Source organism: Peromyscus californicus, unplaced genomic scaffold (assembly GCF_007827085.1).
Source record: "Peromyscus californicus insignis strain IS unplaced genomic scaffold, ASM782708v3 Scaffold_3__1_contigs__length_106647218, whole genome shotgun sequence".
NCBI lineage: Eukaryota > Metazoa > Chordata > Mammalia > Rodentia > Cricetidae > Peromyscus > Peromyscus californicus.
This window is the reverse complement of record NW_026294551.1, coordinates 42,192,894-42,205,609: the sequence shown is the minus strand read 5'-3', so window position 1 is coordinate 42,205,609 and position 12,716 is coordinate 42,192,894. Positions and strand designations below refer to the sequence as shown.

The window sequence follows — 12,716 nt, the reverse complement described above, 5'->3', positions numbered from 1 at the left end:
ATCTGGTGCCCTCTTCTGGCCTGCAGTCACATATGCTGTATACATAATAAATAAATAAATCTTAAAAAAAAAAAAAAAGCAAAAGTGACACAAAACAAAAAAGAATTTTTCCATTAAAAATAAAATAAAGAGTCATAGCAGTAACAGTGAGGAAACACTCACTGAGGGAGTAGAATAGGCATGTTGTTGTAACAGGCCATAAAGGTGCTTTCTGGTTCTGTGTGTATGTGGTGGTCCAAACATCAAAGTGGAAAGTCCCCTTGATTACAAGACTGGCACTTGAGACTGAAACGAAGCTGCCTAGGGGAACGTTTTGGAGCAGTTCTCACCTTCCACTAGCCCCTACTCCTCTCCTTCATTTCTTAGTAACATCCCCGGGACTGGCTAGACAGTTGTTGGTCTGAGAAGCTTATGAAAGCATCATGCTTTGATCATTTCTTCACTCACCTCTTGTGAAGATTGCTGTGTACATGGAAACACAGCATAACGTGTATGCATTTCTCTTGTTAATCAGCATTTGTATCACTTGGGTCCCCCTGTCCATCCAAAGAGCCCACATATGGACAAAGCAAGGTACAGAGATCCTCTCTCCCCCTTTGTTTATAGAGAGATCTGAGTCCATCAGCATTCAGTAGAACCTGGGTATCAGGATTTTTAAAACCCCACTAGAAGCTTTGGATGTGCTCATGATAGAGCATCTCGGCACGCCTGAGGTCCAGGGTTCAAATCCCAACAAAACCAAAATGAAAGTCCCAACACAAAACCTCCAAACCCCACAGACTATTCTCGTGTGTGCCTCAGGGTCCCAAGAACCCCAAGTCAGAACTGAGACAGCCAAATTAAATCTCTAAGCATCAGGTTAGGATTGAAAGGGCCGTCTTCCGGTGCAGTGCCCTTCTCACAGGGGTTGTTCAGGGAAAGATGGGATGGTGTGAACACAAGAATGATGAGGCGGCTCTCCTCAAAGATGCTGCTATTACCACCCCCCCAGTGGAGATAAAGCAATTGTTTTCTTTCTTTCTGTTTACACTAATGGACCATTCCTTGGGCCTGCTGATATTCAGAACAAGGCTGATGTGTGAGTTAGGTCTTGATTCTCCAGTTTTCAGAAGTTTTACTAGTAACTTGTCCTCAACAGGTTAAGATGAAATGTTCTAGAAAGCAACCATTAAAATATAAGGAAACAAGGATAATGCAAGGAGATAGAGGCTGACAGAGGACACAGCCAGAAAAAGCCGAATTTTGTAGTTAACCTGGGCTTTGAGGTCAGAAAAACTGTACTGAAAGCCCACACCAATGACCACCTTCTCTGTGAACTGGTATCTTCACTTACGAAAGGTGCTTCCTGAATAGGCTTCTAAGATGAAGATATAGCAGAGTTAAGCTACCAAACGCATTAGCTATGTGACAGATACTAGTTTCATCATCATCATTATTATTATTTTTTGAAAATGAAATATTAGGGCTGTGGCTATAGCTTAGTGATATGCAAGACCCTGGGTTTGATTCCCAGTACCATTTCTTTTCTTTTCTTTTTTTTTGGTTTTTCAAGACAGGGTTTCTCTGTGTAGCTTTGCGCCTTTCCTGGAACTCACTTGGTAGCCCAGGCTGGCCTTGAACTCACAGAGATCCGCCTGCCTCTGCCTCCCGAGTGCTGGGATTAAAGGCGTGTGCCACCACTGCCCGGCCCCAGTACCATTTCAAAGAGATTTTAGTTTTGTGTGTTCTTCATAAATGGGAGGCAGCAGGTAGCAGGAGTTGGATGCTAGGCTGAGCAGATGTGGGTGTGAAGCCCAGCTCCATTGTTTGGGAGCTTAGAAGTCTTGGCTGGGCTGCTTTCCCTTTCTGAATGCAACTTTCTTCTTGAGAGCAAGACATTATAATGACTGCACCTAAGGGCTGCTGGGCATGCGTGCCAGGCATTGTGCTGCACACTAGCTGGTGTCTATCTCCCAGGGAGCAGGAGGTGTCATAGACAGATTTCATGGAGTACTCCTGCATTGTCAGTGTTGTCAAATGCATACCATGGAGAAAATGATCAAAAATGTTGATTGCACAGAAGAAAGCTCTGATGAGACAGCTACTTATTTCTTTTTATGGTGCTGGGGATCGAACCCAGGGCTTCATGCATGCCAGGCAAGTGCCTTACCACTGAGCTACAGCCTCAGTCTGACAAGACAGTTGTATAAAGGAAACCTAGGATTGCCTCAGCATGGTGATGTCTATTTTGCAAATGCAGAAATCTGTTTGTATATATGTCTCTGTTTGGGGCTTTGTTTTGAAAGGATCTGGCTTTCAGCAATCTGATCTCTAGAAAAATGTGTGCTTCCTTTCTTATACTTTAGCTCTGAAAAGGCTTTGCATTTCTTTAACAAGATGGCTTTTATAGGAATCTTGCCTGAATGATTTTTTGCTTTCAGATACTGTGTTGAGAAATTGAAAATCTTTGAAATCTGAAATCGGCTTTCCAGGTCTAGTATTGATGAAGACGGACTCTTCCTGGTTTCTGAAAGAGACTATTGCTTGATTTGCTTAGTACTGTTTTGCATAAGTTGTGGTGGCTAACAATTGTAACAAAAGGCGTGTACTGCACACATGCCACACATGCCAGGAAAACAACGAGCAGAGAAGCTCTGTATGTGCATTTCTCCCTCTCTCTTTCTCTCCCCCCCTCTCTCCCTCTCTCTCTCTCTCTCTCTCTCTCTCTCTCTCTCTCTCTCTCTCTCCCCTCTCTCTCTCCCTGTCTCTCTCTCTCTCTCTCTGATTAATAAAAGTTGAGCGAGAACATGACTCAGATACTACATTTCAAAGAAGATTTTAAACACCTATGGTCACTGAATTCAGCAACAGAATCACTGAGTGCTGAAACTACAATGGCAGAAAGACTGCTTTGTCACTAGCGTGATAATGAGAAAAGAATCCTGAAAAATTCACTCGAAACCTTAGCACCTGTATTTTTCCAAATTTATTTCTAATATAGACAGAAATTTCCGAATATCTAATTTTGCTCAGCAGCTTCTTTGTTACAACAGGCAGAAATATAAACATTTGCACAAGATGTTAAAAATAATGGAGCTCCCAGGGCCTGCTGAGAATTAATTAGGAAGGTAGATTTATTACCTAAATAAATAAATAAACCCAAGTGCTACTCAGAGTGTGACATTAAGGGATTATAAACTTCCATTAAAGGGGACTAATAAATATAGTGTTTTAAAAGCTTGAGGGAGGATTGAGAAGGGAGAAGGCTAGCACACACCAGCTCAGGCAGTGCCAGACAACAGCTGATTGCCTCTGTTGGGGTTACTATGGAAACGTCTTCTCTTGGGACACTGCCAGGAGGAGAGGGTGCTTTAGAAATGGTGGTGGGGAGCAGAGCAGGCTGGTGGCTGGATTTCAACAGGGCTCACCTCCTGTCTACGTTAAAAGGACAATCAATCTCCCAAACAGAATGAAATCTTCCTAGCAAGCCACGTCAAACAGAGTAATAAAGCATGGAGTCTGGCATAATTACAGTCCATTGAGCTCTACGGAACCTGCACATCAGTTCAGATAATTGTCTCTTTCCTCTTCCCTGTTTGTTTTGTATTTCACACAGAACTAAAGGAGGGATGAGAGTAATTAATTGGCTACTTCCTTAGCCCTCAAGCCTATACTGATAAAAGGATCTATATCAAAACAACATTAATGGGCAGATTCAAACGTTTTCAGACTAATTCATCAGGCAAAACTAACATTCACCAACAAAAGGAGGGTGAAAGAATTCCAGTGGCACTCAGGCTAAGTGTTTCAGCTTACTGGAAAGCAGCAGGCAGATTTAATGTTTATGTAAATTACGCCCAATCTAGGCAACCTTCTTCCTGAGCACTGGTCTGGGTGCACTAGTGTCTACATGAACCTGAATGGCAGAAGTATTTGTTTATTTATTTAAGCAACATGCCCTAACCACGGAGAGCCATCTTTTCCATCAGCTTAACCCTGATTTCCCAGGATAATTCTCCAAGCCAGGGGTGGTGATCAAAGCCCGGGACGCAGCACTGCCAGTTATGCAGGTAATGTAATATCTTCCTTTGTTCTCCTATCAAGTAGCAGCCACAAGTCTCTCAGACTCACAACACACTCAAATCCTGACTGTACTGTCCCTTGCAAAAATTTCAACCTTTTTTGACAAATACATTGGAACTAATACTGTAATTTGAAAGCACAATATACAAATATGGTACAGAAAGTGACCGAGGGAAGACACTGATTTGACAGCGACACAGACTGCAGCTGGCTGAAACCCTAACCCATGTCCGCAGTGTTGTACACAGAAAGTCACTTAGCTCCTAAAGGAGTCACCTGTAACTGGAATGTTTCTCTCTCAGATCACTTTTACTATTATGTGACTATGTTATTTGTGAGGACAGTGTTTGCTGAAAACATTCTCAAGGATCTGTTATGATGTCCTATTTTTATCTTTCCTGGGATGATTGACCAGAACCACTGTTAATGACAAATGGTTGTACAGTGCTTGCTAGTCAGAGGGGAGAGAGGTGCCAAATGTATCCTTAAAAAATTTGCTTAGGTTTATAAAAAAACAAACAAACAAACAAACAAACAAAAAATAGCCTTTACCACCTTAATATAAACTAACAGAGAGTAGGGAGGGAGTTGTGTTAAGGATAGAGAATTAGTGAATATTGAGTTATATTATTTTAGGGCAATAAAATACATTATATAGCTATGCACAGATCAGAATGGGTGAAATGCAAACGAATGGACAATATCAAACAGTGAGAATGTGGAGAAACAGGCACTCTCATTCTGCTTCGAATACAAAATAGTACAGCTATGTTGGAAGAAAACTGGCAGTTCTTACAAAGCTAAACTGAGTCTTCTTTGTGACTGAGTAAGTACACTCCTAGGTATTTATTCAACTGTTCCAAGAGCTCATGTCCACACAAGAAACCTGCATGAAAATATTTATAGTAGATTTATTCATGACTGCTCCAAACCAGAAGCAATCAAAATGTCTTCCAATAGTGAATGGATAAACATATTGTGGTATCTCCAAATAACAGAATATATTTGTGGTGGTTTGAAAGAAAATGGCATTATTAGGAGACTTTGTTGGCTTTGTTGGAGTGGGTATGGACTTGTTGGAAGAAGTGTGTCACTGTATAGGAGCTTTGAGGCTTCCTATACTCAGAATACCACCCAGTATGACTGTGAGTTGACTTCCTGCTGCTTGAAAGATGTAGCATTCTCAGCTCCAGCACCATGTCTGCCTGCACGCTACCATGCTCCCTGTCATGATGATAATGGACTGAACCTCTGAAACTGTAAGCAAGCCACCTCAATTAAATGTTTTCTTCCTAAGAGTTGCCATGGTCATGGTGTCTCTGCACAGTAATAGAAAACCTTAAGACAATATTGAAAAAATAGGAGCCATCAGGCCACAGAAAGACACAGGGAGCCTTAGATGCTTACCGCCAAGTGAAAGAAGCCAATCTGAAAAGTCTACACCCCACATGGTGCTGACATGTGACATTCTAGAGAAGGTACAACTAGAGAGACAGGAAAATGGTCAGTGGTTCCCAAGGGGTTAGGGGAGAATGAATAGGCTGTGCATGAGATTGCATGTGAGTGTCTCCATCTCTCCTGACAGGCTTCCCTCTGTCGCCATCCTTAGCATCCTTTCTCTTCTTGTGGTGTGGTGAATGAGTGTTAGGTTGGAATGGGGGTGAGTTCTGTTTTGATTTGCAGTGCTGGGGAATCAATCTAGGCCTCTCACATGTAAGTCAAGGACTCTACTATTGAGACACAGCCCCAGCCAGACTTGAACTTGAAAGGAAGGGACCTGGGAAGTTACTGTAATCTTAGAATTCATAAAACTGTGCCCAACTGTAGCAAAAATACTAACTGGTACCAGGATAACTAGCAGACTGATAGATCATGATACAGAACCAGAAAAGGACACGTGGAGTACTTAATTTATGATAGGAGTGACACCAATGAGCAATGGGTAAATGAAGTCTCTTCCCCATGGAACATACACACTCAAACATCATAAGTCACCGTTTGTGAAATAACACCACTAAAGGACTCATGGCTTCAAGAGGGCCTCACAACAGAAATGAGAACAAGGCTGGTATCACATGAAAACTAAAATTCAGCTCGAACCATTCTTAAATGTGAACATATATAGTTCCAAGTGCATTTAAAATATTTTAAAACTGAAGCAGTTAAAGGCTTCCATCTAAGAGCTAGACCGTGACAACCTAAGGACAATAAAATACTCAGGCTTAATATTTTGCCACATTTACTTCAAGATTAAAAACAAAACCAAACCAAACTTGATGCTCCATTTGGAGGTCCCCTTTGTACCCAGCTTGCCTCTTAGGAGGAGGTAGCCATTCCACTGTTGTGAGGTTAGTTCCTCCCTGGAGCAGGTGCGAAGCAGAGGCTGATGAGTAAGCAAGGTTGATGTGGGAGGCCAGAGAGGATAGCAAGGTAGAGGGCCCTGGGTCAGGAGAAGAGAGGCGGCTACTCCTGTGGGCAACCGTAGCTTGCTCTGAGGGGAAGCTCTGAGAGATGATCTTGGTGATAAGAAATGGACCTTGGGTATGACACCCCCATGCCCATTGCTCACTGCATTTCCAATCTATGTGAGGGAGTAGGGGCTCCAGCTGAGGGCAGATTCTTGAGAAAGATGATGGCTGCTGGAGATTGGGATGATGTGCACAAAAATGGCATGGGGATACCAAGTGACATGGGTGGAACACTGAAACATCTGCAACACTGGATCCATCCCTCAGATGTCTACCTTCCTAGAGTAAATGTCATTGGTCTTTAAGATATTATATTGTTAATGCCATTGAGAATGTTTATGAGAAAATGACTATAAATGTAAATTGGTTTTACAATTTTTATTTATAGTCAATGCAAAAAGGAAGATGGGGGCTAGAGAGATGCCTCAGTGGTTAAGAGTCCAGAATGCTCTTAAAGACCTGAGTTCAGTTCTGAGAACCCATATCAGGTAGCACACAACCAACTCCCTCTTTGGACTCTGTGGATACCAAGTATATGTATGCACACATTCACACAAAGATACACATATATACACATCAATAAAAAAATCTCTGGAAGTAAAAAAGGAAGACACTTCAGTTTAAAGAGTTGTTTAACTATTTTTTTTGAATTTATATCATGAACTTGATGGGTTCCCCTTAGTAGGAAAAAAGGCAAAGAAATAAATCACATACCATGATGATTTATTTTTGTTTGGCTTCATACCTCCTTAGACGTTGACAAAGTATAATTTTCTCCCTTGTCTACCCTCCTATCCCTCCTACTCTAAGTCTGCAGGCTGTTAGGCTTAAATTGTGGCTGATATATAAGATTGCAGGTCTTGGCTAAGAAGGTTATATACCATCTAAGGTCTTTTCTTAGCTTCAATCCATTGGCCTTTCTGTTGAAAAGAAATGAGGAGTATGTATGTGGTAGGGTGGGGGTGAGATGGAGGGCACCACAGTAAGTCAAATCCCAACCCCAACAACACTGGCTATTCACGAATGCAGGAACCATTCAGCACAGCCAGGAATGCTTGGTCTCTTTTGTCCCTTACTACCAAAGGACCTCAGAAGTAAAAAAATAAAGCCACAAAGCAATATGCTTCCTATTTCTTTTTTTCAGGGACCAAAGGGATTTAAAACATCTTTAAGTAATACTCCTTACAGACCCTAGCACTGTATAAACACAGACTCCCTATTTAAGAACTAGTAGACAGAAAAATTGTCCCACAGATTAAAAGATCCAGTAGTCTAGTAGAAGCTTTCTAAAGAATCAGAACAGACACATGTAAAACTAACACTATTAATCAGGAAAAAAATATCTGAGCCAGATGTGGTGGCACACACTTGTAGTCCTGGCTACTCTGGAGGATCATATCAACTCATGAGTTTGAGATTAGCAAGACCCTGTCTCAAAGACAACAATAAAAATGAAATTTCATATTGAGATTCAGGAAGATACCTAACAAATTTCATGTTTCAGATCAAAGTGATTATAGATTTGAAAGCCTAGGTATAATGGTGAGCTACAGAGTGGACGTAGATCAGAAATCATACAACTAGCAAATTAATGTTATAAAATATATTGGTAAAAACTAACTTTTAGGAACTACATAAATCTCATAATTTAAAACAGTAGTAGTTGGGGCTGGAGAGATGGCTTAGTAGTTAAAATGTTTATTGTATATGTGTGAATACTGAAGTTTGAAACCTCAGAAACCCATGCAAATGCCCAGTGGGCATAGTGGCCCACCAGTAATTTGAGCCTTTGACGGCAGAGATAGGGGATCCTCAGAGCAAGATTGGCTCTATCACTGAGCTCTGGGTTTGATTGAGAGACCCTACCTTCAATGAATAAGGTGGAAAGAGTGATTGAGGCTTCCACATGCACATTCACACATGCATGTAACTAAAAAAATGCATGGAAAAAAATTAAGTAAAAGTAGTAATGTTTCCATAAAGTAATTTCCTATTGTTTTTCTACTTGATTCCATGTCCATAAAACATTTATAAAAGTCGAGCTGGGAGATAGCTCACTTGGAACAGGGCCTGCCATACAGCATACAGACCTGAGTTCAAGCTCCAGAACCCACATAAAGAAGCTGGGTAGAGTGGTGTACATTTGTATTCCTGGCACTGGGGAAGTGGAGACAGGAGGATCCCTGGGGGCTACTTGGTGAGCTCTAGGTCAGTGAGACCTTTTCTCTAAAACCAAGGATGGCTCCTGTGGAACAACACCTGACCTCTATGTGCACCCTTGCCCACATGTATACCCACACAGACACACATCATTTATAAAAGTAAATAAGAAAATGCATTATGTACAAACACATTTAAACAGTATATTACAGTAGGAATAGATATCACATAGAACCACTCTTCTTATTTTTAAAAAATGCTTTGGTTACTCTATCAGAAACTTTGACTCCAGAACTCCTCTTTTTCTCTTTTTTTCTGAGGTTTTTCGAGACAGGGTTTCACTGTGTAACAACAGCTTTGGCTGTCCTAGAACTCACTTTGTAGACAAGGCGGGCCTCAAACTCACAGAGATCCACCTCTGCCTCTAGAGCACTGGGATTAAAGGCTTGTGCCACCATGCCTGGCACAGAACCACTGCTCTTACCCTTAAAAATGTTTTAGTTACTTTATCAGAAACTTTGAATCCTATTACAGAAAACTGTGCTTTGGCACAACACAAAATTGGTATAAAATCCCAGGAAGACATGGGGTCCCCAAAGCCACAGAAGTCGCATGTGTAGCTCATCAGCCTCTGTCTATGAAATAGGAGTCTTTTATTTGATGCATACTTACATTGTACAGAGGGATAGTCTTCATCACTTTGTACTGCTTAGTAGGGTCCATTTTATACAGGTGACGGTCAGTGACAAAAATTGCTCGGTCTTCTACCTTACTAAATCGATTCACCTATAAGAAAACAAACCAATAAGCCATAGTATCTTACAAAAAATGGAGCCAAGTTGTGTTTGGAAATACCTAGGTTCAGAGGTGGCTGACCATGGAGATGAAATCACAGTAGAAGGTCACTATGGATGGCACTCTATGATTTCAAAGAAACAGTAGTTTCCAGATGTATAGATGTGTAGAGTTTGGCAATACAATTTTTTTTTTTTTTTTTTTTTTTTTTTACAGCTTGAAAGGGAAAACACAGCAAATGTAGAATTTGGGGACTAGAAATATGAAATCTAGACTCTGTCAAGGAAATGATAGTACTACCCACAGACAGGGAGAAAAGGTTCTGTGAATCACCTGTCTGATAAGGGACTTGTATCTAGAACAAATAAAGAACTAATTTAACTCAGTAATTAACAGATAATCCAATCTACACCACTTATGCCTGAAGCCCTGGGCTATCATAAGAACCTGAGATTAGTATTTGGGGATGAGTGCAATAAGCAATAAATGAAAATAAAAATATGAAGAAAACAAAAATGACATTATGAAAAAAATACTCTTGTTTCTGCAGAGCACTACTTTACTAGACAGAGAGTCAGAGAATACCCTAATTTATAGCTACTTTGTTTTCCTAAGAGATAAAATTAACCATGGTACATTGTACAAATTGTGGCTTGTTAGGGTATTTCAGATAATATTTTAATCAATGTACCTGGATTAACATTTAAAAACAGGTTTATTCATTTATTTGTTTATTTAATGTGTGTGTGTGTATGTGTGTGTGTGTGTGTGTGTGTGTGTGTGTGTGTGTGTGTGTGTGCCTGTGTGAGTTTATGTGCACCATGTGGATGCAGGTGCCCTTGAAGGCCAGAGGCTGTTGATCCCCTGAGACTGGAGTTACAGGCAGTTGTGAGCTGAATGATATGGATGTTAGGAACTGAGCCTGGATCCTTTGCAAGATCAGTATGTGCTCTTAACCTCTGAGCTATCTATCTCTCCAGCCCCAACATTTTTCTGAACCTCTACAATGTCAAGCTTCTCACTTATTGAGAAAGGCAAGCAGACAAAAAACAAGCACAAGCAAGCTCTACCCCAACAGAAAGCACACTGTGATATACTATGTCATTCACATGTATAGTCTCTACAGTCGTTGCACCCTCTCCCTGTTCTTATTTCCAAGATACCAATGAAGAAGTGTGAGGTTAATCTGAAAATACTGTGCTTTGGTAGGATATTCAGATAGTTGTATTCAGACAGGCAGGGCAGGACAGTGCACTATAGACAGAATGTAGCAAACTAAAACTCAAACTTGACATGGAAATTTACCTTATCTTTTTTGCCTGGTTTTAGCCATCAGTCAATTCTCTAAACAGTTGTTCTATAATAAAAGCATGTTTTTTAGTCTTCAACATGACAGCAAGTTGTGCCTATGATTAAAATAGACTTTACGTGATAAGCGTATAGTTTGTGTTCTTGGAGGATAACTTTGCATGGCATCTGTTTTTGCCAGGACGGACAACTGGCACTTCCCAGAAGATCTGAAGCACTGAGTGTGAGATCCACTTAGCTGTTCTGCACAGCACTGACTTTATGCAGAACTTTGTAAAAGGAATGGTTCCATGGTCTGTCTGGCTGGATAAATACTGCAAACTACAGTTCCCACTATGATATCCATAGCTTAGAAAGTTATCAAAGGTTCTGAGAATTTTGCATGTAAGTAGTATGTTTAACCCAGCATTTTCACAGTACATTTTATCTATGTAATCCTTTTAAAACAAATACCTATTAATATTCAACAAAACACTGGTTCTATGAAAGCCAGTTTGGAAAACACTCATCATCATTTTCATCATCCTTGTGCTATGTAGATCAGAGAATATCTAGCATAGAACCTAAATAAAAAGTAGAAATAATGCCCATAATCTTTTATGGAATCATATGGAGAAACAAATGAGGTACAAAAGAATATAATTTTAAAACCCTGTTACACAATCTTACAAGATGATTTGAGTTGAGACAAAAAGGCCACATGTTCTTTCGGTGATATATGAGTTAATCTAAAAAACAAGGGAAAAAAAAAACCCTTAAAGCAGAAATTGTACTGAAGCTGTTCAGAAATATTCTTTCATATGAATAAAATGCAGTTTCTACAGAGACTAACAAATATTTACCTTCTGTTTCAGCAACTCAAATCATCTTAAAACATGGGTCAGGTAAGTGTGAAAGACATCGTGTCTAACAGCAAAAAAAGCTGCAGATTGCTTAACGTGACTCTATCGACACAGAAAGGAAAACCTTCAACGTACACAGGTGAGTTCCTGCTTAACATCAGTACAGTATGGGAACACTACTTTTACTTCCTATTTATTTTCTCAAAGTAATAGCAAAGCTGGATTGCAGACCCAGAATTAGATAAAACTTCACCTTGTTTCTTGTACCTAAAGTTAAAATCCTCATCCCAGAAAGAAAATCCCTCAGCACTTCAAGGCAGTTGTTTATAGGTTCAGTGGTTTCCACAGGGGGTCGGTGGGTGGTAAGGCTGCTCCGGAGACAGCGCAGGGCAAGCCCAGTGCTGAGAGGAGCTATTTGCAGTAGCTCCCACCTTAAAGAACACTGTATGACAACTGTCGGTAGCGGGAAGCAGCTGCTTCAAAATAATCAAAGCACCAAGAGGGGGGCTTTTAGGAAGCGTATCAGGTTTGCCTTGGTGCTCCTTTGGGACTGAAAGATTCTACAGAGGACATTATTACAGAGGAGCAAGCACGAAGAAGGGTGTTTGGGATTGAGCTTAGAAATACAGGACTATCAGTAAGAATTCTTCAGTGTTTACTCATCAGGACGAAAATGTCAGACATTAAACTGTCCTCCCTGGAATGAGAGGCAGTCATTGCACCAGGCTTTTCTTTCTGTCTTTGGTTTTTTCGAGACAGGATTCCTCTGTGTAGTTTTGGTGCCTGTCCTGGATCTCACTCTGTAGACCAGGATGGCCTCGAACTCACAGAGATCTGCCTGGCTCTGCCTCCCAAGTGCTGGGATTAAAGGTGTGTGCCATTGCCCGGCCGGACCAGGCTTTTCTACAGATGGCCAGGTTCTCAGAACCACCTGACTCTCTTTAACTGTTCTGATTGCCAGATACCATGATATCAGAAATGAGAGTGGGTATAACCTCACTCCCTAGGTGGTGGTACAGGTACATTCCTGTGTTGTATCCACACACAGGAAATATGACTGAAACTCTTTTGTGTTGGTGTG

The 12,716-nt window shown here is 40.8% G+C and overlaps 1 protein-coding gene across 1 annotated transcript in view; it reads right to left on the bottom strand.

Moving 5' to 3' along the window:
• Myo1d (myosin ID) overlaps nt 1–12,716 on the bottom strand; it is a 313,484-nt gene that overhangs the window by 101,985 nt on the left and 198,783 nt on the right. Inside the window, exon 20 of the mRNA XM_052759911.1 lies at nt 9,363–9,476. Within this exon, the coding sequence (XP_052615871.1) occupies nt 9,363–9,476 (114 nt within the window). The remainder of the gene's footprint in view (nt 1–9,362; nt 9,477–12,716) is intronic.